Source organism: Lonchura striata, chromosome 2 (assembly GCF_050655825.1).
Source record: "Lonchura striata isolate lonStrDom1 chromosome 2, ASM5065582v1, whole genome shotgun sequence".
Classification (NCBI taxonomy): Eukaryota; Metazoa; Chordata; class Aves; order Passeriformes; family Estrildidae; genus Lonchura; species Lonchura striata.
In genome coordinates this window covers 136,924,131-136,948,950 of record NC_140704.1, presented here as the reverse complement: position 1 = coordinate 136,948,950, position 24,820 = coordinate 136,924,131, and the positions used below count along the sequence as shown (strand labels likewise).

General features: G+C 41.8%; 2 protein-coding genes across 4 annotated transcripts; one reads left to right on the top strand and one right to left on the bottom strand.

Moving 5' to 3' along the window:
* Positions 1 to 30: 30 nt before the first annotated feature.
* SLC25A32 (solute carrier family 25 member 32) lies at positions 31 to 15,849 on the top strand. Its single transcript, XM_021546473.3, has 7 exons — positions 31 to 232; positions 3,023 to 3,173; positions 4,174 to 4,259; positions 5,414 to 5,574; positions 11,494 to 11,607; positions 12,167 to 12,312; positions 13,730 to 15,849. The coding sequence occupies exons 1-7, from the start codon at positions 49 to 51 to the stop codon at positions 13,863 to 13,865; spliced, it is 978 nt and encodes a 325-aa protein (XP_021402148.2). The 5' UTR covers positions 31 to 48; the 3' UTR covers positions 13,866 to 15,849.
* Positions 5,414 to 24,054, bottom strand: CTHRC1 (collagen triple helix repeat containing 1). 3 transcript variants are annotated; one of them, XM_021546397.4, is made up of 5 exons: positions 23,803 to 24,054; positions 20,575 to 20,796; positions 19,076 to 19,292; positions 11,060 to 17,938; positions 5,414 to 9,012 (listed from the first exon to the last, which is right to left on the bottom strand). In XM_021546397.4, exons 1-4 carry the CDS (start codon positions 23,935 to 23,937, stop codon positions 17,796 to 17,798), a joined length of 717 nt encoding a protein of 238 aa, XP_021402072.4. In that variant the 5' UTR covers positions 23,938 to 24,054; the 3' UTR covers positions 5,414 to 9,012; positions 11,060 to 17,795. The 3 variants fall into 3 exon arrangements, with proteins under 3 accessions (XP_021402072.4, XP_085430058.1, XP_085430059.1); XM_085573932.1 differs by having other exon boundaries at positions 5,414 to 6,157; XM_085573933.1 differs by having other exon boundaries at positions 5,414 to 5,648.
* Between the last annotated feature and the right edge of the window lie 766 nt (positions 24,055 to 24,820).

Genomic DNA, 24,820 nt, shown 5'->3' with positions numbered 1-24,820 from the left:
GGGCGCGAGCCCCGCCGCGGCCCCGCCCCTGCGCGCGCGCGGCCGGCGATGGGCGTCGCGGGTGCGGCGTGCGCGGCGCGCGAGCCGCGGGAGCCGCCGCCGCCGCGCGAGCCGGCCGCGCGCTCCGTGCTGCGGCACGTGCGGCTGGAGATCCTGGCGGCGGGCGTCGGCGGCGGCGTCCTGTCCACCCTGGCGCTGCACCCGCTGGACCTCGTCAAGATCCGCTTCGCAGGTCAGGCCCCCCTCGCCCTGCTGCGCCGAGCGCGCACCGGCGTGCCCGAGCTCGCCAGCCCGGGCCGGGACCTGCCGGGCTCCCTGCCCGAAGCCCGCGCTGTTCTTCCTGCCCGCCCCGGTGCCGGCGGGCAGCCCCCGGCTCGGAGTAAACTGGCCGGGAGCCGAAGGGGGCAGCCCCCGGCTCGGACTAAACTGGCCGGGAGCCGAAGGGGGCGGTGTCCCATTCGGGACACCCGCTGTCCCATCGCTGTCCCGTCGCTGTCCCGAGGCTTCTCCTTGCCGCTTGTCGGGACTGAAGCGCGCCGTGTGCCTCGAGCTGTCTGCGGCGGGTCAGAGAGCTGCCAGCCCCTTCCCCCCTTCCCGAACACCAGTGCCGGAGGCACCGGAGCGCTGTCCCAAGCCCACGTTCAAAGTTCACCTTTATGCCGGAGATTTTCAGCGCTCAAAGCGTAGCGGTGGTTTTGGAATAACCTTGGTTGTTAACAATGGTGGTATTGTTTTGCAGAAAACTCTGTAACTAGTTTGTTTTTCCACAGGGAAACATGGTGACTTCTCTAGACTTTTCTGCTAACTTGAGAAACTTGTCCACCATTTATCATATTCTCTTTCAGAGACGTGGAAACATTTTACTGTATCTTTGGATTGTTTTCTTAAATAGATACATGGATATTTTAAGATCTCAAAACCAAACTATCACAGAGAAATTTTACAAAATTCAAAACGTTGCATGTCCTAGTTGGGCACATCCTGGGCTGCATTATGAAAAGCACAGCCAGCAGAAGGGCTCTTTTCTCTCTGTTTTCCATTTGTAAGACTATGTCAGAAGTACTGTGTTTACTTTGGGGCTCTCCGGGACAAGGAAGGAAGACAATGACACACTGGTGCGACTCCAGTGGAAGCCACTGGACTGGCAAAGGGGCTGGGGCACATGGCATAGAACAGGCTGATGGAACAGGATCGGTTTGGCCTCAGAAAGGAAGGGCTGAGGGGAGCTAAAATTGCAGTCTATGACAATGTTATTGGAAGACACAGAAAAGGTAAAGCCGGATTCTTGGTTAGTAGGCCCAAAAAGGAACAGGCACAAGTGTGAACTTGGAAAATTCCAGTTATTTTACTGTGAGAATGGTCAAATACTGGAAAAGGTTACCCAGACAGACTGTAATCTCTTCAGCCATGGAAACATTCAGGAGTCAATTGGTCGTGTCCCTAAGTAACCAGATCTAATTAGATCTGATTTGAGTACAGGTTTGGATTAGGTGGCTTTTGAAGGTCATGTACTTTCACATGATTCTTTGGGTTGAAAATAACAATTCCTATCTTTTGTCTTCAACCAGGAAGCAGGAGCTGATATCAAAAATTAATCTTGTGAAGATTCTTGGCAGCGTCATTGACAGAAAGACTTGCATTTGCGTCTCTGATTTCCAATGTTGTTTAATATGTTTATAAACTTGATCTAGTGTATGCATGGTAGAAAATTTCACAAATGTCTTTGGAAAGGTCTAGCAACACTTATTCAGAAAGGAGAAAAGAGGTGTTTGTGTTCTAGTTTTGAGTGGTTGTCAAGGTGTTGAGAGCTGTTGTCACACTGTGCTCAGCAAAAGCATTTTGTCTTTAATGCTGAAGCATGTCACAATGTCTATGGAACACAGAGTTCAAGGGGAATTAGTAATAAATATGGCACTGAAGAGAAAATGCCTGTTTACCAGGATTAGTTTTGATGGGGACACAAAACTACACTTCTTGTAAAACTTTGAGATCAGTTTTCAGTACAGTTGCAGTCTAGCCACATACCTGTATTAAGAATGAAAGCTGTTGCTATGTTTGCATTGTAGAGTAATTGAGGTGAGAAGAGAGCTAAGGAGTTCACCCCCTACTCAGATAAGCTCTGCTTAGATCAGTTTGTTCAGTCTTGTGTACTGGAGTTTTGAGTAGCTCCAAAGATGCTCTTCAGGCTACTTGTTCAAGTATTTGGCCATTCTTCTGGATAAAAAGTTCTGGTCAAAACTCCCTGTATTTCAGCTTGTGTCTGTTACCTCTCATCATCTCATCATGGACTGTATCACATATCTCATCAGTAATCAACTTATTCCTTTGTTGTTATGGTAGGAGCAATAGTAGTTACCACACCAAGTTTTGTAGACATCCACGTTCTACATGATCTGTCAGAAAAAAACTTGTGTGTTTTCTGCATTTTTGAAGTGATAATTTCTTAACATTTGAACCACCAGCTGTTAGATTATTAGGTGGAAGAAGAAGCCCTTGAGTATTTTGATAAAAACTGACTTGGCAATCTGTAAGACGTGACCCATTGTGTAATAGAACATTTTAAAGAGAAAATTTTAATTTAAGGGTTGTTACTTAGGACTTATTTAAACAGCTTAGAGAAACATGTCAAGGATGCCATCCATATCACTTGAAATGTGATGCACAATTGCTGCAGTACTCAAAAGAAGAGACAGAAAACTTCAGATCTGCTCCTCATCAAAAATGTATGAAAGTGCATTTATTTAACCTTGTCAGATTAATATGAATGTTACTCTTACTGAGCTAAGTAATTCTCTCTTTTTCCCCCCGTTTTTTCCCTAAGTTCTTGAACTCTAGGCTTATAAAGCTGTAAAGCCCAACTCTTGCATACTTGTGAAATAAAACTTGTGTAATACAGCTGATCAGTTAGTTTATATGTTTATTTATGCTTGCTTTAGAGGCTGTGGACTTCTGTGTTGGCTTGGATGCAGTTGAACCTAATGCTTCCTGAAATGTTTTCCAGTATCATTTCTTTCTTTCGTAGTAAGCGATGGATTGGAGCTGAGGCCAAAGTACAATGGAATTCTTCACTGTATGACCACAGTCTGGAGGCATGAAGGACTTCGAGGCTTGTACCAAGGGGTAACTCCAAACATGGTGGGAGCAGGGGCCTCCTGGGGACTTTACTTTTTTTTGTAAGTAGAACTGTAAAATGTGTCACACCCTGCACATTGTAGTGTTCAGATATACATTGCATATTCTTTGTGGGGTATAAAAATGTGCTAAGGGACATAGAAACTTGTCATTCACTTAGCTATTCCAGGTTCGTTAATGTTTATTATGGTTTGCTGTTTTAGAATTTAAGCAATTTGAGTCAGAGACCTGTTCCTTTGTCAGCTACAGTGCATTCCCTTGATGCTGTGAAAATACTAAGGAATTTGAGAGGTGGTGATACTATTCATAAAGAATTCTCTTAAAGTGTTCTTAAGACATCATGAAAAGTGAGAATCTAAATTGATTTCTTAAAAATTAAAGAGTATGAAGTTTTTTACTAAAACTAAATATTTTATTGTTTTTAATTATTTTAGTGACAGTTTTTTCATTGTTTTTGTCAGTTGATAGGTTTTTAAAACCCATTTTTTAATATTCTACTTTATTAACTCCATTACTGCTTATCCCTATCAATTGAAACATTTTAGGGACTAGTTAACTGGCATGCGTATGCAAAGCTCACTTTTGTCTAGACTTTTGTTATTGTTGTACTTCAGTCCTTAAGCTTTGCTGTAGATTGCTATTGACACTTCATCTCCTGTTGACAATTTCTTAATTCATAAAGATTGCAAACTATATCAAGAGAAGAATGCTCAATGTATTTCAGAGCTAGAGGCTAGATACCTAGCACTCTGGCTCCCAATTAACTTATTTTAGAAGTTAATTCTTGATATCTGATCGTTTTCAAGATGCAGTCCCATTGATACTGATAGTTTAATTTTACAATTTAAATATATATTACCATAGTCCACTTGAAAGAGCTGACTGCTTAGATATCAATTAATCAATTAAATAAAGGTAGTTTGGATACCTTTTCTTCAAAGGCTGTGTACCAGCATGATCTTGGGTATGTGATTCTGGATTGTGTTATTTGTAATGTAGGTCTGTTTTCACCTTTGCTGAACTCTGTTGTACATTTTCCAGTTACAATGCCATCAAAGCTTACAAGAAGGAAGGGAAGATGGAAAGTCTCAGTGCGAGTGAACACCTAGTGTCAGCTGCAGAGGCTGGTGAGGTTAAATGCAAAAATTAATGTTCACTTGTAGCCTTCCCACATGCTGCTACCTGCCTTTCTGTGTCAGTGCAGCTTTTTCTTACATGTGGCAAGTGTTAGTGTTCCAGCCCAGATGCAATAGTTTGTGGTCTGTAAATAAAACAAAGATGTCTAGCACAAATAGGTGGGTCACTGTGGTCCAGAATTAGAATTTTGTCCTTGTTTTCATTCTGTATAAGCACTTTCTATATTTAGTACTGTATTGAGTCCCAAATTGTAATCTGTTGCTATCAGACTGTTAACTTGTTAAATTTTAATACTTGGACCTTGAAAGGAGGTGGCCTTTTAAATCATGGAATGGTTTGGGCTGGAAGGGACCTTAAAAATAATCTAGTTCCAACCCCCTGTCTTTGGCTGGGACACCTCTCACTAGACCAGGTTGCTCAGAGCCCCATCAGCTTGGTTGTGAACACTTCCAGAGGTGAGGCATCCACAGATTCTCTAGGAAACCTGTTCCAGTGCCTCACTGCTGTCACAGCAAAGATCTTCTGTCTCATACTTCATCTAAACCTACTCTCTTCCAGTTTGAATCATTCCCCCTTGTCCTGTCACTACATGCTGTACAGGCAATTTGGAAGACTTTTTATTAGGATTTCGAAGCATTCATTTAATGTTGAAATATAAGGCATATTGTTTGACATGAAATATAGTAATGGATTCTGCTACAATGGTATTTTCAATAACCTATAAAGCTATAACAACATGTTATCAATTAATTATTATTAATTTTTATTTGCTTAATTATTAAGCAAATTTCACAACACTGAGTTGTTCATTAAAATTTGAATTATTGTATACTGAATAATAACTCAGTATAATAAGGATAATCAGTGGTACATTAAGAAATTCCATTTTCTGTCTACTTCAGATAAAAATACATGTGCCCTGCAAAAAGTACCCCAGCAGAAGTGAATTGGACTTGACTGTGAGCTTTGAAGGGAGAGAGAGGGAGCAATGGAGGGCATAAACTTCACCTGTTTTAAACAATATGAGTGCTCTAGTAGGAAAAGTAGTTTTGCCATTGTAGAAACCTGTGTTATATTGGACTGAACAAGCTGGGACAATCTGTGGAGTTGGCTAACAATGAGAGTAACTTCTGTCTGTTCTCAGGAGCCATGACTCTCTGCATTACAAACCCAATCTGGGTAACCAAGACTCGACTTGTGCTACAGTATAACGCTGGTGTGGATCCATCCAAGCGGCAATACAGAGGAATGTTTGATGCTCTTATAAAGATATACAAGACAGAGGGCATACGTGGCTTGTATAAGGTAATCACATTTTAGAAAAATTCCATGGTTGCCTGGCACCACCCAGTAGCATGGTGACACTTCTAAATATTTGTCTGCAAAAAAAAAATTAATTGTAATAACTCATTCTGTGAGTCTTTCCCACTGAAGAACTTTAGCAAAAAGGCTTAGTCAGAGGAATTATTACCATTAATTATCACCATTATACTGGTGATAAACTGCTTTGTAATTTTTTTTTTTTAATTTTCTTAGAATTTGGATAAGCAGGGCAGCAACAACGTAACCTATGTTGCTGGTAGTACTTCCTTGCATTTTATCCCTTATCTCTGTATTTCTAACCTCTTCTGGAAGATAACATGACTAAAGTACTTGCTAATTTTTTCTTCCACAATGAATAGCTTCACAACTGCTTATTTGCCCTCTGGTTATTGATGTCTGTAATCTGTCAGCTCTAGATACATTAAATTTGCAGACTTCTAAATATGGTCTGCATATGTGTAGGCTTTTTGTTCCCTTTAATTTAGGGAAACAGATGGCAACAAGATTTGGACTTTTTGCCTCCTCCTTCCTTCAGGTCATGACATCAAGATGCATTCTTCAGTGCCTGGAAGTTGTGAAGAAACCTATTTTAGTTCAGTCTGGCTCTTCTCCTGCAAGTAATGCTGCAGAATCATAGAATCATAGAACGGCTTGGGTTGGAAGGGATCTTAAAGATATTCTTGTTCCAACACCCCTGCAATGGGCAGGTGTGCCTTCCACTAGCCCAGGCTGCTCAGAGCCCATCCAGCCTGACCTTGAACACTGCAAGAGATAGGGAACAAGACCATTTTCTCTTAGAAATTATCCTGATTACTGAACATTAGCTTATTTTATTTTCAGTGAAAAATGTGATCTTTCCTATTCTGTGGGACTTGTGTGCTTCATAGCAATGAATGCCAAATTCTAACATCAGGAATAAGGCACCTTACTTATTCCTAAATTGAAATTGTCAGGATTTATGGTTTGCCTGCCTGGATGTCTGCTCTGTTCCATGTAGATAAGTTCTGATTTCTTGGATCTGTTAGCTTTTAAGATGTCCTTTCTCCCTTCTTTTCAGATTATTCGTGCATGTAGCGTGTGTCGCCTTTGGCACTAGACACTTCTTTGTAGTGTTAATCTGCAAGTATGGGACTAAAGCAGCTACTTCCTTTGAAAAAGCAAATTACTTGCTTAAATCTGCAAAGAAGGTGACCTAAATAAGTCCTTAGTGACCTACATAAGTATGCACACTGAGCAACTTCCATTTGACGTCAGGACTCTCTCTACCTTGTCTATACTGGGGAAAAAGCCACTTCTTCAGGTGGCTCTTTGACTTGTACATGCTTTAACCTTCTTCCATTTCAGTGTTATGGGGAGCTTTTATTTTTCTTGCTCTATTTGAAATTGTACAGCTAAAGCTTTGTTAATTGCCCTGAGTCAGGAGTTGTAGTACACACAATTGTCTACTTTTTCCTCATAATCTTCATTTCAGATAGCATTCCTTATAGCAGACAAGGGGATCTTATATAGTACCACCTTATAGTAAATGAAGGGATCTCAAATAGAGCAACTGTCTCAGATAGAATTGGAAATAAAATCTGGAAGGAGTTTCTTTCTGTTTGAGATTTGTCTCCTAAAGAATGGTATTTCTGACCAAGCAATTCAATATTGCTCTTTATTGCATAGATGCTGTTACTGATTTGAGCAAATCCTTTCAGTCCTTTGGGGTACAAACTATAACGTCAGGCTTCATCAATCTTTCTAGCAGGGATCAAAGCTGTCTTTATTAGCTCTGCTGGGTATTGATTGTTCATCAAATACAGTCTGTCTGAGTCTGGGTTTCTCAGTAAGTTGTTCCTTTTGAACTTGGCCTGATTCTGAAAAGGCAGGAGGAGTCTCCTTCACTCATTATCCCAGTAATCATCAGTCAGTGATCTTCCACACCCTCTATCCGTTGGGCTTTGTCTTTTTGGCCTCCATCCCCCTGATGACTGGGGACAGAGCTGCTCTGCTGCACACCAGACTGAAATAAAAAACAGCTGGGGGTTATGTACTTTGAGTACACCCATGGATCTGCTGGAGATCTGAGCTTTAAAAATTACTTTGCTATTGATGAATGTCATGCAACCATCTTCATGTTATGAGTGCTATGTTGTTCTTTTCAAGCATAAGGTAGGAGTGCCCAAACATGGTTAAATAGTTGTAAGATTGTAGGATTGGTCCTTTAAGGAAAACATAAAATATCTCTGAGCTGTTGAGAAACTGTTAGGTGTATAGTCTAGAGAGAATGACTACTAAGACATCAGTCAGGAATGCAACTAACATCCTTCATGGCCTCTGTATTTCTGTATGTGCGTTTTTTATTCTCTTTTATAGATGACCTAGAAGTAGCAGTTGGAAATAGAGCAATGTTTAATAAACAAGAGTAAAATACACAGAAAATTTATAAATTTAAGGAGATTAACGTAAAATTCAGGTTCATCAAGACCGAGAATAATAATGTGGCATGCTGACAAAACAGAAGTCATAACAGTAATGCGTGCTCATTATCAAGTGAAATATATTTGGACACTTCTGTGTTGGCATTTCAGTTTTGGTAGGCAAGATTCTATGCTCTGAGGATAAAGTACTTTTCCTGGTCCCTCAGTGGCTGAGGCATTTAGCTCTCTTTATTTTGCAATGCTTTTGCTTCTGTTATTTTTCTTCTTGTAAATATGAAGTTTGTAAGCTTTCTATATCTTTGTACTTGTACATAGCAAAAGCCATTGAGATTTGGCCATCTTGATTTTAACTTAAGTTGCAGGTTCTACACAGAGACATAAGCATAAGTGGCTTTCACATAAAAGGTGGTAACATTTTTCACCATGAGGGAATCAAGATGATAATGGTGACTTCAGTGTCTTGTCTGCACAAGTTATCAGAGCAGGGCACTCAGATGCTGCAGGTCTTTGACACACTAAGAGCCCAAATGAAGGCAGCGCTGGAGAGATTACAAGAGGTATTTGCTGCATTCTTTTGAAGCATACAGCAGAGGCTGTTCTGGCTTGAATGCTGTCAAACACTTCTGGCAGTGATGTGAGTACCACATCACCAAATGATCCTTGTTCCCTTCTTTACTAAGAAGCACAGGTTTTCCAGTGTGTGCATTTGCCTGTGTTTCTTTTTATTGGGATGGGTAACCTTTGAAACACTAACCAACAGGACATTTTCTTCTTGTCTGGATTTCCAGCACTTGAAATGTTTTAAGCCAACTTTAAAATATTTCTTTATTCCCACTGAATGCTGCTCAGAATTATATACCATTTAAATTTCTAATTATAGAATAGATAAATATAGAACTATATTTAGTTCTGTCAATTGTTCTAATCCTTTGAGGGAGAATTCAAGCAGGACTTCTTTGAGGAACCATTCATCTTGTCATGCTTTCATGGCAGAAATCTTCTAAAGATACATTTCAAATATTAAAGTAAAAAATAACAAGAAATACATAAAGTTATTATAGAATCTTTCTTTACAGTCATATTGTGGATAAAAATAAATATTAAATTCTATCAAAATTTTTGGCAAGAGAGAATTTTGAGTTAAGTTATTAAAAGAATAAGAAAATAGAGTATGTTTCATAAACTTCCCCGGCCAAGATATTTCAGTGCTGTGACTAAATCAGTTTTGCTTTGAAACAATTTTCCATAAGAATACATTGTTTTCTATGATCAATAAAAGCCTGGATCAACTCCTATTTTACTGGGGCACATTGGCTGACAGTTGCCTCACTCCCATCTTGCATTTTTTAATATTGGCCTAACATTAAAAGTGCCTCAGTCTTTGGAAGCTTTTCTCAACAGCCCAAGACTTAAAGTGTGCTGGTATTTGTTTATGAAGTACAACCAGTAGATGCTTTAGGACTCAAGGGTGCAAGTTATCCAAATCTTCTGGCTTAAGTTTAAAGTTTAGCCTTCTTAAAGCTTGTTTAACATTCTTCTTTTGTTGGCAGGAAAGTATTACCTCATTTTTCTATGATACAAATACATTGTTCTAATTCTTTCCAAGTGGAGAACAATAACTTCCACTGTCTTTTAGTTGTTTTACTGATTAATCACTGGGAAATGTTTGTGAAGATTTTCCCTGCTATCACTGTCCATAAGTTTCATATTGGGGGTTTTTTTGGGTTTTTTTTGCTGATACAGATAATTTTTTCTTTGACATTTTTTCATAACTTTTTTTCTGTTCCTTTTATTTTCTTCTATGATCCAGGATTTCTGAAAACCAAAGTTGTCCTTTTCCCTCTGTTGGGGCCCTTTGGCTTCAAACTTCACTTTGTGCTTACAGCTGACAAAATACAGATATGTAGTTTAATTCTACTTGTTCTCATTTGGGGAAGTTTTTTTCCTGGAACTTTCACTAACTCTTAATGCATTTCATCAGTTTGTGGTCACTGATGGTGAGTTCATGACCATTATTTCTTACTGTAAGAAGAAATTTATCCTCAGGTATTAAAGAAATTCTAAAAAATAATTTCCTGAACAACTGAAAAACTTTAGAAGTCTATATGTAGCATTTTCAAAGCTGATCCCTGAATTGGTATTTTGTGTATTATCTGTGTCATTTTTATGCCTGCTGTAGTTTTAGTTGTTGGAGGTTCTTCTACGATTTAGGAGTTTTATTATTTGTCTTAACACTAATTCAGTGTTAATTCAGGATCCCTTCTCTTTTTCACCTTCTCCAGGCTTTTAGTTGTACACTGATAAGTCTTCAACATTTTGGGCTTCCCTTTTAGTTTAACACAGAGTTTGACATCTGAGCACATTTTTAAATTCCTTTTTCTTGCCTGAATGGATCAAACTGTTCTTTTTTTTTTTTTTTTTCCTTAACTTTTTTCTTTGAGTGCTTTTAACCACATTTTGACATTTTGATCACTTACTCTGTTATAATTGTCCACCAGCAGTTTGCAGCAAGCTTTTGAGTCCCTTTCTGGGCAAGATGATTAATCCCCCAATTTATTTGTGTTTTTCAATGTAAGTGACCAACTCTTCAAAAAGAGAATGAGTGTTTTTCTGAATCCATTTAGCTGGTAGCTCACTTTAATGGAGCTAGTCCTGCTCCTGAGGGAACTCCTGCCTTCTCCCTTCTCTTTCTTGTGGAGACAGTTCAGAAAGTACCTGTTTTCCCCCTTCATTTCAAATTTTTTGAAGCTAAAGGTTGATGTATATTTTCATGTGTTTGTGTGTGTAAGAAAGACAGTGCTGGAGCAGCTCGATCTCTTCTCCCACAAGGACATGGTATAGTGGTGGGCATGGCAGTCTCAGGTTTATGGTTAGATTTGATAATCCTAAAGATCTTTTCCAACAAAAATGATTCTATGATTCTACATAGACACAAACATTTTTAGTATAGAAATACATACATATATCTCAAAGACACGTATTTATGTAGACACACACATGCAAACACATATCTATTTCCTGGGCTCGATCACAATAATGTTTTGTACCTCTGCTCCTGATGGCTCTTCTCTGCATTGCCAGCACCTGTCATTGCTTTACCAGTCTCAGGTGGGAACCAGACCCCTCAGTGCCAGTCTCTGGAAATGTGCATTGAGCAGCATGTTTGCAAGACCACAGCTTGATTTGTGATCTTGCAATCCTAATCTGTGTTACCAGCTTGTGCTCTGTGAGGTGCAGTCCCTGGGCCACTTGTTTTATCTCAGTGACTCAGTAGGTGACTTCGGGCTGTATGCCAGAAAAGTAGTATTTGTTAAGTGTTTGTGGGATGCCTGCCCTTAAGAATACCTGAGTTAGACTGCAGCTGCTGTGCAGGCACAGTCTGTACATTAAGGGAGGACAAATGTAGGTGTGTGAGCTGTGCTCTGTCAAGTTGTTTAGGTTTTGTGCATTACCCTTTATTCTTGTTTTATCGTTTTTTTAGGGATTTGTGCCTGGTCTGTTTGGAACATCTCATGGAGCACTTCAGTTCATGGCCTATGAGGATTTGAAAGAGAGATACAACAAGTACAGAAACAGAGTATCAGATACAAAATTGGTATGATGCTTGAGAATAAAATTATGTTATGGCATGTAAATAAATAGAAGTTGATTCCATTTGTCAGGTTATGCAGCAGCCAAATGTACAAAGTATTGGTACATTAATTGAAGTGCAGAATATATAAAAGGAAATAATACTTTCTCACTTTTTTGGAACAAGCAACTGGTTTTCACTGGTTTTGGAAACCAACTTCTTATTTTGGCAAGTGGTTTTGGAATTTTAGAGGAAGGAATGAGGGTTTTTTCTTACTTTGTGGAGCCAGAGGGGGTGGCATTCAACCCTGGAAAACTGTTCGTATGCAAGTTGGACAAAGGTAGATACTTTTGGAAGAAGTGTTCCTCTTGGTGGGAATGGGAAGGCACAACACATGTTTTACAGTCAATTACTTGTAGCACTGCATGTAGTAAACACTGACATTTCTTTTAATGTGTTGTTTTATAAGGGGGGAATATCTAGAGTATTGTTTGGTTGTACATTTAAAAATTAAGTAAGATTTTGGGAGCTGGCTAATTTAAACCATACCTAAGGCAAACCTGACAATTTGTGTTGCTTTTAGAACACTGTGGAATACATACTGATGGCAGCTGTATCCAAAATATTTGCTGTGGTAGCAACATATCCCTATCAAGTTGTGCGAGCTCGTCTTCAAGACCAGCATAACACATATTCTGGGGTGTTGGATGTGATCCGCAGGACATGGAGGTAGGTGTGCAAAATTAAAAGCCTGTGTGTTGGAAACTGAGTTTTATAGAATCAGAGCTACCTTTACTGGCTTCTGTGCTGGCTTGCAGAACCAGTACAGTTCAGAGCAAAGCAAAGGGTTAGCTGTACAAAGTCATATTGTGCAAGATGCCAACAACAGCAGTAAGCTAAGCAGAGAGGAGGAGACAGGAGAGTGTCAATGCCCCCTGCAGGTTTCTGTTTATTCTGTCTCCCTTCTCTCCAGCAAAATTCACATTCTAAAAAATAACATTTTCATGACTGGTTTGGGATACTAAGTGAAATCTCACTTGAACTGGTTTAGCTTATCACATAGGACAGGAGCATTGTGCTGCTGGGAGTTGTGGCTAATCCAAATTCCTGGCAAGGTGAAGTGAGCTAGCCAGAGGTGATTATACTGATGTCCCTGGGTTACCCTGGGGCCTGACTGCCCTTGTAGTCTGGTCCCAGCTTCCTGTAGGACCTTTAGAGACCTGTGACCTCACACCTGTTCATATCTGAGCTTTTCACACAGACCTATGTAGTTACTAAGGGTGGCCACCTTTGCATGTGCATCCACGGCTTTGGGCAGCGCTTCTGGGTTGGGCCATGTTGCTGGAGAGGTGGAAATGGCTCCTGGGCTGTGAAGAGGGGCCAGCTGAGTAAGGGACTGAGCCTCTGTTGTTCCAGGAGCACCCCTGGTTCAGAGGCTGTACAGCCATTCCGCCTGGGGGCAATTCAGAGCAAAAGTAGCTCTGATGTGTCAGTGCTGAGCCCTTCGGTGCTGCAGGCTACAGGAAGCTTATTAGTTCTGTTGAAGTGTAGTACAGCCATTCTGGAGCCACTGCTGTGCTTGTGGTGAACAAATGGGTGTAGTGTAAACCACACCCAAGCATTTCTTAGGGTCTGTGTTTTCTCATCCTGCCAGGTGTCCTAGGCCTGTAATGCCTGCACCTAAAGAGCTGAGATTTAATGTCCCTGAAACTTTGTAACAGCCCTAGCACGACACGCTGATTCAAATTGGGTCAAATAAGATTCTCATTTATTGGCCAGTAGAATCAAAATTCTGGAAGGGATGCTTAAATTCTCATAAGATGAATGCTGGCTTTTCTTAATTGTTTGGCCAGTTCTTGTAACATGAAGAAAGATAGTAAATTGCCTTACTTGGACAATACCCACAAAAACCACTCAAAGCCTAGGCTAAATAACTGATTTACATAATGCTATTATATATTCAGAAGAAAAAATTACAAGTTAATACTTGATGCACTTTAAACACCGTCTGAAATTGCTATTTTTAACCTGAAGTTCATGTTTCAATGGGAGTGTGAGAAGTAAAATGCCAGGTTTTGTTTTATGTCTGATTTTTTTCTATTAAAAGAATTTTTTAAAACCAATTTTTTTTGTTTTTTCTTTAAAGGAAAGAAGGTGTTCATGGATTTTACAAAGGAATTATAGCTAATGTAATCCGAGTGACTCCTGCCTGCTGTATTACCTTTGTAGTTTATGAAAATGTGTCTGGCTTTTTACTTGGTTTTAGGAAAGAAAATAATTAAAGGTATGAACTTGTGTTCCTAGGAAGGAATCTATCCTTCAATTTTTATATTTATGATCTGGGAGAAATTTAGTTCAGCAGTCTTCTTTGACACTGTGAATTGATCTGGTATTTTGAGGAAAGAATATAGAGACAAGAAACCCTGCCATCATCTCTGCTGTTGAATGTTCCTGTATTGCTGCCTTCCTCTCTGAATCAGCTGCGACTGGTTGAAGCAGATGTCTGCAACTGTGAAATAATAGTGCTGTGACTGGGTGAAGGCAGCTGCACAGCAATTCCATTCAGCCTGGCCTGCCTGGAATACCCCAGTAAGCAGTTTCCACAAGTCTCAAGATAGCAGTTGGTGAGATTCTGCTTCTGCACAAGTGAAAAACTTCATCTGAAAGCAACCCTGAGGCCTGTCAAAGCTTTCTTAAATCTCTGAGTCTCATTAAAACAAGGAATGTCATCTGAATCCACCTCTGTTATTCATCACATTTTAAGATATGGAATGCTCCAGACTCCATTGTTTATCCAACACAAAAATGCTGCCTCAGTGAGGTGCAGTTTGGAAACTGAAATTGTTTCTTTAAAAAAGCTGTCAATTCCTGAGTTTGAATAATTGCAAGGCTGAAGCTCAGTTCTTGCCTCGTACCAGGCCAGACTTGCACTGTGTTTTTTGACTTGGTTTTTAGCAGCAGACTGACGTGCTGAAAGTGCATGCATTGCTGGATGCTTAATTAATTTTCTCTCTCTTTCATTCTCTCTCCGTCTCTCACTGTGCCAGAATCTGTCTCCATTAGTGATACAGCTGACCAAATATTACTAAGTAAATGCATATTTGAAAGTGGGCTTACATTTTAAAGATTAAGATTTTTTTTCTAGTAATCCCATAGTGATGCAGTGTTCAAGCCAGGGTACTAACAAATAGGACCACACTTACTTTCAATGATATTCTCTGGAAAAAAAATGTTTCTAGTCTAAAAAAATCCTGTGCACAAGGCTTTCTGTAAAAAAAAAGAACTATTTGTTAATGTCTTGTGATTTGGTTTAAGGAAAAGATTGTTAATATATTGATTCCTAATTTACTGATAAATTAAGTTATAGTACATCTCAGTAAATTTGTATAATAATTATGGTTTTTTTTCCGACGCCAGTAATTGCCGTCAAGGATATGTACTTATGAGAGTTCTGGGTTTGGTGGTTTGGGGCTTTTTATTTCACTTAGAAAAGACATTACTGACCTTAACATCTGCCTCCTGCTGTTGGTAAGAAGATATTAAGTATCTAGTAAGTGTCATTTAACCAGAAATAAGTTGGCAAAGGCTATCCAACAGTTAGGGGGAAATCATCAGTTTCGTAGGGAGCAGAATAATCACTTAGAGAAGTTTTCTGTTTACCAGACTAACCTAAAGCAGAAAGAACAATTCTTAAGAAAATTTTAAGATTAGGGACTTGGTTTAAATTTTAAGTTAAAATCTGGAAAGCCACATAAACTACTCAGTATTTTTAATCTTCATTCAGTGATCCACTTACTTGTTTTGTAGGTACTGTTGCCACATACCACATTTTTTGTATAACTGAATTTATTAATAATTTACACTTTCTCTTCCACAATCCCATCCCCTCTACTGATAGAGCTGATAATCTCATCAGAAAGAATCATCTCATCTGGAGATTGTGGTAGCACATTTATGTCTCAGGATTTTTCATAGAGGTGCACAGAAAGACAGAGAAAATAATTTCTATTCCTGCTCCTTGTTTTTCCCATGTGGAATGTGTTTGGAGAATTGTTTACCTGGAGTGATTGGTTGATTGGATTCTGGTGGGGATTGTTTGAGCCTGATGGCCAATCCAATCCACCTGTGGCTGGACTCTCATGAGAGGGTCACGAGTTGTGTTAGAGATACAGTTAGAACAAGTAGATTTGTAGTTTTTAGTATCTTCCTTTAAATAGTATATAATGTATTTTAGCATAATTATAATAAATCATTCAGCCTTCTGAATTGAGTCAGACATCTTCATCTCTTCCCATCAGGTTTGCCTGTGTTCACAACAGTGGATGGCCATCTCATGGCTGGCTTTGGTTTTTATTATGGCAGTTTCTGTGTGTGTTTAGCCAAAGATAAATTTACTGGAAGTTTGCCATGTCAATTATGCAGATCCAGAACAGCAGCTCCTGCCTTTGGAGGGTGCTTACTGGGCTTTGTGTGTTTTTTGGTACACAGAATGAATTTAATGGAACACTGAATTAACTACCACCCAGGGTCCAAAATATATTGTGAAGACATGAAAACATCATAAAAGAGAAAAAGCTGTGCAGGTACCACCCTGGATTAGTGTGCTGTGTGCCCAGAACAGCTTACTCATGCTTCAGGATAACTGCAAGGACAGGCTGTGAGCATGTGCACAATCACTCACTGTATGTTAGCTGATGTTCTGTAAGTTCACACCACAGCTCAGCTCATAGTAACTTATTTGTGTTCAGGTACCTTAAAACCATCGTCCAAGCCAGTGAAAACATTGCAGTTCTTCAGAGACAAAATGCCAGCTGTGTAACTTGCTGGCGTGCAGCAAATCTCACACACCATCTTGCAGTTGGGCAAGCCTAAGTGCTCCTGTCACTGCAGGTGTCCTCCCCTGGTATCTGCAACAACAGCTACAGGCAAGAGCTACATCCAAGAGATGCCTGGGGGAAATCATACAGCTTGTTCAGAAAATAAAGTGAGATTTAATTCTAAATAGCTGAAATAGGTTCATTTATCTCAGATTTAATGGGTTTTTTTTCCTTTTAATTTCTGGGAAGAGTGGAGATTTTTGCATGTTGTACATGCTTTTTGTGTTTTTTGTATTTTGTTAATGTGAAATTTGTTTTGTGATACAAACATGACTGTTGTTTCTCTTTAGAATGTGTACAATTAAAAAAAAATTTGAGTATGTCACTTGCAGCATTTGGAAGGCAAAACTTAAAACACTGAAGTTTATAGTCTGTTGGCATGATCGGTGTTGTCACTTTCAGACAGCTGTGACATCATTGTTTCACTTTACCAGTTCCCTTTTGGAAAGCCTAGGCATTTCAACCTGTCTTATTTCTGTATCTTCTAAACTGTTTAATATATCTAGCTTTTAACCAACATCAAAGTGATTCTGTACATCTGAAAGGCTAAATCCAGGAGAATTATTTTATTGGAGCAATGAAATGTAAGTGTTGTAACTAAAATTATTTAGTGTCTGCATCTTAGTAGTGGAGAGCAGTCATAGGTATCACTGAAAGCCAGTCTGTTGAGAAGCAAGAGAAGGAAGAAGAGCTTAGATAGTCTGGTTTTGCTCAGTTATTCATAATGAGGTATTTAACACTTACCTAGTCTGGTTTTGCTCAGTTATTCATAATGAGGTATTTAACACTTACCACATTGTCTAGGTCACAGTTAAATCACCAGGAGTTTGTTGAGACAAGGCTGTAACAGCGGAGCCTCCTATTCTGCATTCAGGTTTACAGGACTGCATTTTACCTATGTTTTCTGAAGGCTAAAGCAAGCACCTGATTTTACTTTCTTTGAACTTTATCTATAAAGCCTTCTAAAAAAATCATGTATCATAACACCATGTAAAATACCTTAAACAGATGAATGTTCAATAAAATCACCTGGATTTTTTTTTTTGTAAAAGGTCTTATTTATTTGATACAAAAAGTTATGGTTACTTCTAAAAACAGTGGTGCTATTACATCAAAAAAGAAATTTAAAATATTAGTGAATTTGGTTTTGATATTTGTATTCTAAAATGATTATTATAAAAAGCCTCTGCCATGTACAAAACAAGGTAAAGGCTACAGTTGCAAGGCTTTAGTGCCTTTCAGTACAGTACTTGCATCCAATTCTATTGAAATAAATTCTGAAAAAAATAGTACAAATTTTTTAAAAAAAACAGGTATTATAAAAAGGGAGGGAAGTTATTTTGGCAGTTCTTCAATGATGATTCGGGAGACTGAATTCCATCCAGTAGAAGCATCTCCCCGTGGATAATCTGAGCACGTCCCAACCCAGATGGCAATATCCACCAAGCCAGCATTGATCCCTTCACACAGACCTTCCACTGGTTAGAGACAAAAATCAGGTTATCTCAGCAGACACAATCCCTGTGTATTTCACAACTGAAGGTGAACTTACATACTTAAGAACAGCAGCTTGTTGCTATTTAGTTAAATGTGAACAGTTTTTAGAATTTTAAAACCATTTCAGAAATAAAAACTCTGATGTAGAGATGTGGCAACATCAGTTACAGCCATGCAGTGCCTCTGTCTGTGCTGCTGTTTGACACTCTGCGGTACCTGAAGCAGATCACCATCCACGGGGTGGCTCAGTGGGAGGTATGCCTGCAGCTTTAAATACCCGGATTTACACATGGGGAGCTGGAATATGGCTCCATACCTTTTCAAGCATCGTTCTAGCAGTGGTGGGAGAGGGGGCCCAGCCATGCCTGGTTTACAGCTAAGGTTTACAGGGTGATGACCACTCTGTAAGCTTTTCCACATGAGAGTCACTGCTTCTGCCTGAAGTTGCACTCCTGATGCCCCACTGGCACCACTAGTTGGAGGTGGGGTGATGAAGATGAGTCAGCTCTACCCCTATGCTGAAAAAATCCTATAATAGCTTTAGACATTCGATTCCATGTAGTCATGCATTACAGGGAGGAAAATGGAGAAAGGATACAGACTTTATATTCTTTTTCTTAGTGTCGCATCCTTTTATGTTGAATGAAATCACTAATTTGTCTCTGCTAAGCAAATGAATAATTGCTCCCAGATATTTCCTTTAGAGATACTTTCTAGCCCCACCTGAAATCAGAGTAGAAATTGCAGGAGAAAAGTCTCATTTTTGCACAGATAGTGTGCAAATACCAGTATTTTAAGCCAGGATGACCCTGTTTACTTGGCAGTAAGGCTGTTTCTCCATAGGCTAATACAGCACAGAATGTCTCTGTAATCATGTTGTGGCAGAGATCAGTAGACCTGTCTGGACAGAAATCTCTTCCATTTCTAAATCTCAGGATATAAGTACCACAAAAAATACCACAGCAAGAAAGTACCACTTAATAAATAATTATTATACTGTTACTTATCAATAGTCAACTCTGAGAGAGCAGAGTAAGAGAAGAAGTGTGAGTTGGCCACTCTGCATTTGGTAACCACAGCTGCCTTCTGCTCCGTCTCTGCTCTCCCGGCATACGCACCTGAGGAAGTTCTGTGTATGTTAATAGTAGAGTTCAGCTCTGGGCTTCCTTGATCTAAGTATATTATGGCTTCAATGGGCAGTGGGCCAGCACACTCTGCCCCGTTGAAGGTGAAGTACCAGCGCTGGCAGCAGGCGCTCCTGCACTTGAGCCGGAGGGAGCCGCTGAAGAGCACGCGGAGCGCGCTGTTGGAGCGCATCTTGGTGAACGTGCATTCCTGACGGGAGACAAAGGCGCTGTGGCACAAATCTTGGCTTTGAGCCTAATTATTTTCTATATGTTTATATTTAGGACACAGATTGAGGAATATATTTATTTCAAAATGTTTTGGCTATTCTCTTTAGCCCCCTCTGGGGGAAAAAAAAAAAAAGTGAAAAAATCAGAGCCCGTAAAATCCCTTGTGGTGCAAAGATGAAATCGGAGCAGCACCTCATAGATGGTGAAGGAGAAACGGATTATGGAAATTCTTTCTTTTGATAACACCTGCTGTTAAGTTGGTAGCCTAGTTACCTTCTGGGATTTATGTAAAGGGAACTCTCTGAAAGCTGCACTCAAGCTACAGGATCACACAATCATAAGGATTGGAAGGGACCTCTGAAGATCATCTAGTCCAACCCCGAAGTCCTTGCTTGACAAGAGAGCAGTTTCTGTCTCTGCTAACAGAAATCCTGGACTTATCAATTATCACAAGACTTCTGAGCAGTTTGCACGAAATAAAAGCTACACAACTGAAAAATAAACTTTCAGGTTTTTAAGTGGTTGTTAACCTGTCTTCAAAATGCTTGATATCATGGAAAAAAATAAAAAAGAAAATAAATTTAAAAAGCTATGGACAGTTCTGTAAGTACAAGGTAGGCAGTAAGAAAAGTTTGCTGAAAAAGTTGATTCTCCTGCTAGCCATAGCACAGCAGCTAAACTGCTATAATCACTCTGGGCTTTGCTTTATAGCTGGGATTGAGCAGGGATTTTTTCTAAAAGTTTTACACCCAGGGCTGCCGTGGAGGACGGATTGTTTGTGTCAGTCTGGGTGACACTGGCAATTCTGCTCCTGAGCAAAGCTGATCCTTTGCAGTAGCATCCTGCAACTGAGTTTCAGTGAATAACCACTATGAAGCAAGAGTTATAACAATGGGTACGATTAACAGATTAAAGATGTTCGTCCCTTTTTAGGATTGAAATGGTGAAAACTTTGCCCTGTTTTGGGCAAGCTAGAGGTATTTTTTTGGTACTGTGACTTTCAGCCTTAGAGTTACAGATCTGGTCTACTAAATGTACTCTTACACAGGCTACAAAATTCTTCCGAAACCCTATTCCAGGAATGAAACAGGCACATAGCTGAAACACAGCTGGAAGCAATCCAAAGTAGTGAAGCCTTTGAGGAGTTCACCCTTGCATGCAGAGAAAGGCCCCAGCAGGGAATCTGTGAGGCTGGTGCTGCTCCCCGAGGCAGACGGAGCCCGCTGTGGCTGCTGCAGCCCCGCCGCGCAGAGCCGGCTTACCGCGATCTTCCCAAGGTCGATGCCGTAGTTCAGCGCGCTCCACGAACACTGCTTGAAGTTGGGCGTCCAGGACTCCTCGATGCTCTCCCGCATGCACTCGCCCTTCTCCCCTTTCAGCCCATCCCGTCCTGGGATTCCAGGTGTCCCAGGGATCCCGTTGGCTCCCGGGTTTCCATCCCGTCCAGGAACGCCACTGGGGCCTTGTAAGCACATGCCATTATACTGGAAGACAGAACAGATCTTGCTGCTTCCATCCCTTATCTCCGAGGCTAATCGAGTCAAGCACAAGTGAATAACAACAAAACACAAACCCCCCTGCTGCGCCACAATGGGCTGTTTCTGCATCTCCAAGAAAATTATTCCACAGAAGGAAAAAAAAAAAAAAAAAAGGAATAAATTTTCAAAGATAAGCAGAGCCAACAGAATTTGCTGTAAAATAAAATGCATTTTTTTTTAACAAAAAGATGCATAAATCCTAGAATTTAAAGTTTACCTAGTCCAAGAATTAAAATCTGTTGGAAAACCTCACAAAAGTCAAAATATTTCAATACAGAAACAAAAAAAAAGAAGTCACACGTTAATAGTTACTCTCTCCTAACCTACCATTACTTGTATAATTGTCTATGCTAATATGTGTTCAGTATTCTTTTTCCTTTTTTATTTATTTTGAAAGATTTTCCATTTCATAGAGAGCAAAGGTTAATGCCACTGTTCTCCTGTCACTGCTCCTCTGGTGAGGAGGTGACAACCACACAGTGATAATCAAGCCCCACAATTCAGACTCCAATACTGACACAAATGGATGGTAATATGGATGTAATATGCACGCTGGGATAAAGCTGAACTCAGGATTCTTGTTTGTAACAGTAGGAAGGTACACATGGGAGGAGGGCACACTAACAGCCTTCCTAATATCACAGTATTAGGAAAGGTCAAATGTTGCTCTCCCAAGCTCCATGTTAACACACATTGCCTTTTCACCTCCTGAGACCTGGGGCTGCCCACCTTGGAGAGTAGGTTTGTGAAGCCCAGAGCTCCCTCCCCCAGCAGCCTGAGTGCTGGGATGCAGGAGGAGCACTGGGCATGGGAATGCTGAGCAGGAACCTGCAGGGGCTGGCCATGGCTTTTATTTCATGTGCTCTGTCCCATCTGGTGACTGACTGCTTCCTCCAGTCTTCATCCCAAATCCTCACAGATAGCTGTATTCTGCTCTTCCACTTTCTCACATTTCTTTGTCTTTATCTAGTTTAAACCACCTAATGCCCGCTGGTTTCAAAAAGAAGCAGTGCTGCAGCTATTCCCCCTCATGCCAGCCATGCCCCTGTCTGCACTGCAGGAGCTGTAAACTACAGCCCCCACCCTCATTTCTTTGTCAGACTGGTGAATTTTCTGCACTGAGGCTGTGCCTTTTCACAGGCTCTGGTGCAAAAACCAGCAGAGCCATCACAGGCTTAGCTGGAGCCACACAAAAAGTAAAATCAGTTACTCTATGGAGAGGTCTAGCATGAAGTCAGATGAGGGTTTGCTAGCTTTCCCTTACTACCTTCACCAAAGAAAATCCTGCTGGCTAAAGGCAGTGGAAATGTTGGAATAGTTTCATGAAGAAAACCATATTTTAGAAAAGTTAGTTGAAAAGAAGACTGGTTGGCAAAGCACACACCAACCCAGGAGAATAATGAAAAGATATTTCTATTTCACACAGCAACACTTAATCTGGTTTTGCTTTCCCAGCGACAGGCTCTGGGTTTTGCATGTGGTTACTCACCACAGAAATCCGGATGTGGAAACAGGCAAGAGCTGGGTCAGACCAGAGCTCTGGCCTATTGCCCCCCATCCCCAGAAACACCAAGAGGGGCTGATCTGCCTTCACACAGGAGCTGCCACCCACAGCCAGACAGGGAGAGCACCTCAGCCATGAAACATCCCAAAAAATAAATGGGAGCACAAGAGTCACCTGGGCTTTGGGCTCTACTCCAACTAAAATTATCTGTCTTGCCAAGTCAAGTCTTTTTCATGTTTTCTTAAGCTGGAAATGCATAAAACATACTTTAAACACCCACAGAAGGCAGGATCCCCTCTTGGTCCTGCCTCCACTCTGCCCTAGCAGAGCTTCTGCTGAAGCAGTCTGTACACTGGGCTGTGCACGACTCAGCTGCCATTGATTTACCTGCACTTTGCTGCATCCAAAAAGCACTGAGCAATTTCAAAGAAATGAGGGACCCTAAAATACTTTTTAGAAAAATGTTAGCCCATCCATGTGTACAGACTCCTTATTCGCAATGCAATTCAATTTCCACGATAAAAGTGAAAAGGCAATAAAGAAGTGTGAACTAAAAGGAGCTTTGCTAGCAGTGGTGCCTCCAGCACATCACTTAAGGGGATCTCTGGAGATCATGGAAGAAATGGTCATATGAGTGATTTTCTATAGACGGTGAACGGCAGTCCAGCAACTCACAGAAATACCTTCACATCTGCTTTCTACATTCCAAGGACTGGAAAATTTCCCTCCTGTCATCATCTATCCCTGAGATGGGATAGTCCCAATGAATTCAGGTTTCTAGTAGCAGTGGAATTGCAAACAGTGGTGTGCAGTCCCTGCCGCCAAAGGAAATAATGCATTCATGCGACTCCAAGGAAAATGTGTTCGGTAAGCATGCAGATAGTTTTCAGAGCATGTAGATAGTTTTTCTCATCACTCACATTTATCCACTAGCATTTTAGGAGATAAACTGCAGTTAACTGCTTGTGTTGGAAGGAACTAAGCAGCGTTTACTACTTATGTTGGAAGGGCTGTGAGATTTCGGCGCTGCCGCAGCCCGCGGCGCTGCCTCGGCTCCCGCCGCGATGTCCCCCGGCACCGGGCACGGCGGGGAGCGCGGGCTCCGCCGGCTCCAGCCGCCATCCCCGACCCCGGCCCGATGGAAAGCGCTCAAACACCGGGCCGAAAGCCTGCGGTTTGTGTCAAAGCCCGTCCAGCCCTTCTCCGCCTTTTCCTGATTCAGCACAACAAGGGCATAATTAACCGAACCGAGAGATGCCCGCAGCGCGGGACCGGCGCTGCTCTGCTGGAGGCGCCGCGAGGTTTTTCGAAAGCCTCTGATCTACCGCTTTTTCCCTATCTTTGCAATAACAAAGCGGCTGCGTGGCTCCTCCAGCCGCCCTCCGCCCGCACGGCTCCCCCAACACCTCCGCCCGCCCCGCTCCCGGGCCCGGCCCCGCCGCTCTCACCACGTCCAGCACCTCCCGCTGGCGGAGCGCCTTCTGCTTCCCCCTGGGGCTGTCGGAGCCGCCGTGCGGCGGGGCCGCCGCCAGCAGCAGCGCCAGCAGCAGCAGCAGCGGGGCGGCGGCCGGGGCGCGGGGCATGGTGCGGGGCGGGGACGCGCCGGGCCGGCTGCGGCAGGAGCCCGGGTCCGCCGCTCCGGGCGGCAGCTCTGGCGGCGATAAATGAGCCTTTCAGAGCGCGCAGCCCGAGCTCCCTCCCCGGGGAGGCCGGGAATTTCCATCCTGTAACCGAGCGAGACGGCCAGGCAGAGCCACCCCCCCGCAGCCATTGGCACGGGGCCGGGGGCTCCCGCCCCTCGGCCGGCCCCGCCGCGCTTTCCCCGTGCCGCGCCGGAGCCCCCGGCCGCGCCGAGCCCAGCCGAGCCCAGCTGAGCCGAACCAAGCCCAGCCGAGCCGAGCCGAGCCGAGCCGGGCGGCGGCAGCGCTGCGGGGCCATGCCCGGCTCTCCCGGAGCCCCTCCCGGCTCTCCTCCCGAGCTCTCCCGGAGCCCCAGGCGGTTCCCTTCCACGTCCTCAGGTGTTTGCTCGGCACTCGTAGCTGTGTCTGCAAGAAACCGCCTAATGCCACAGCAGAATCCTGATGCAGCGTGTGATAAAGTATCAGCTGGGCATCAGGTCACAGATTTCACTTTAACAGAAGTCAAGGTAAGGACACAAAATCCTTCTGAACAATAGAGGATTTTGGATTTTTCCAGAAAACCTGGCATTGCCAGACTGAATATTGTCAATATAGCAACAGAAGGAAAGTTCTTGGCTACCCAGTGTAAACCACCTCATATTGCTTTAATGTAAAACCATACATTGCTTTTCATCATTCTAGAATTGAAAGCACTGTAAAATAAAGGATGTGATATGTCCTCAAGAATTCAAAATAGAAATAACAAATGTTCCAGACATAGCTTCTGTATACTGCAAACTTAATGGGATTTGTAGAGTTTCCAGAAGGGGGAGATAAGCTTCAACAC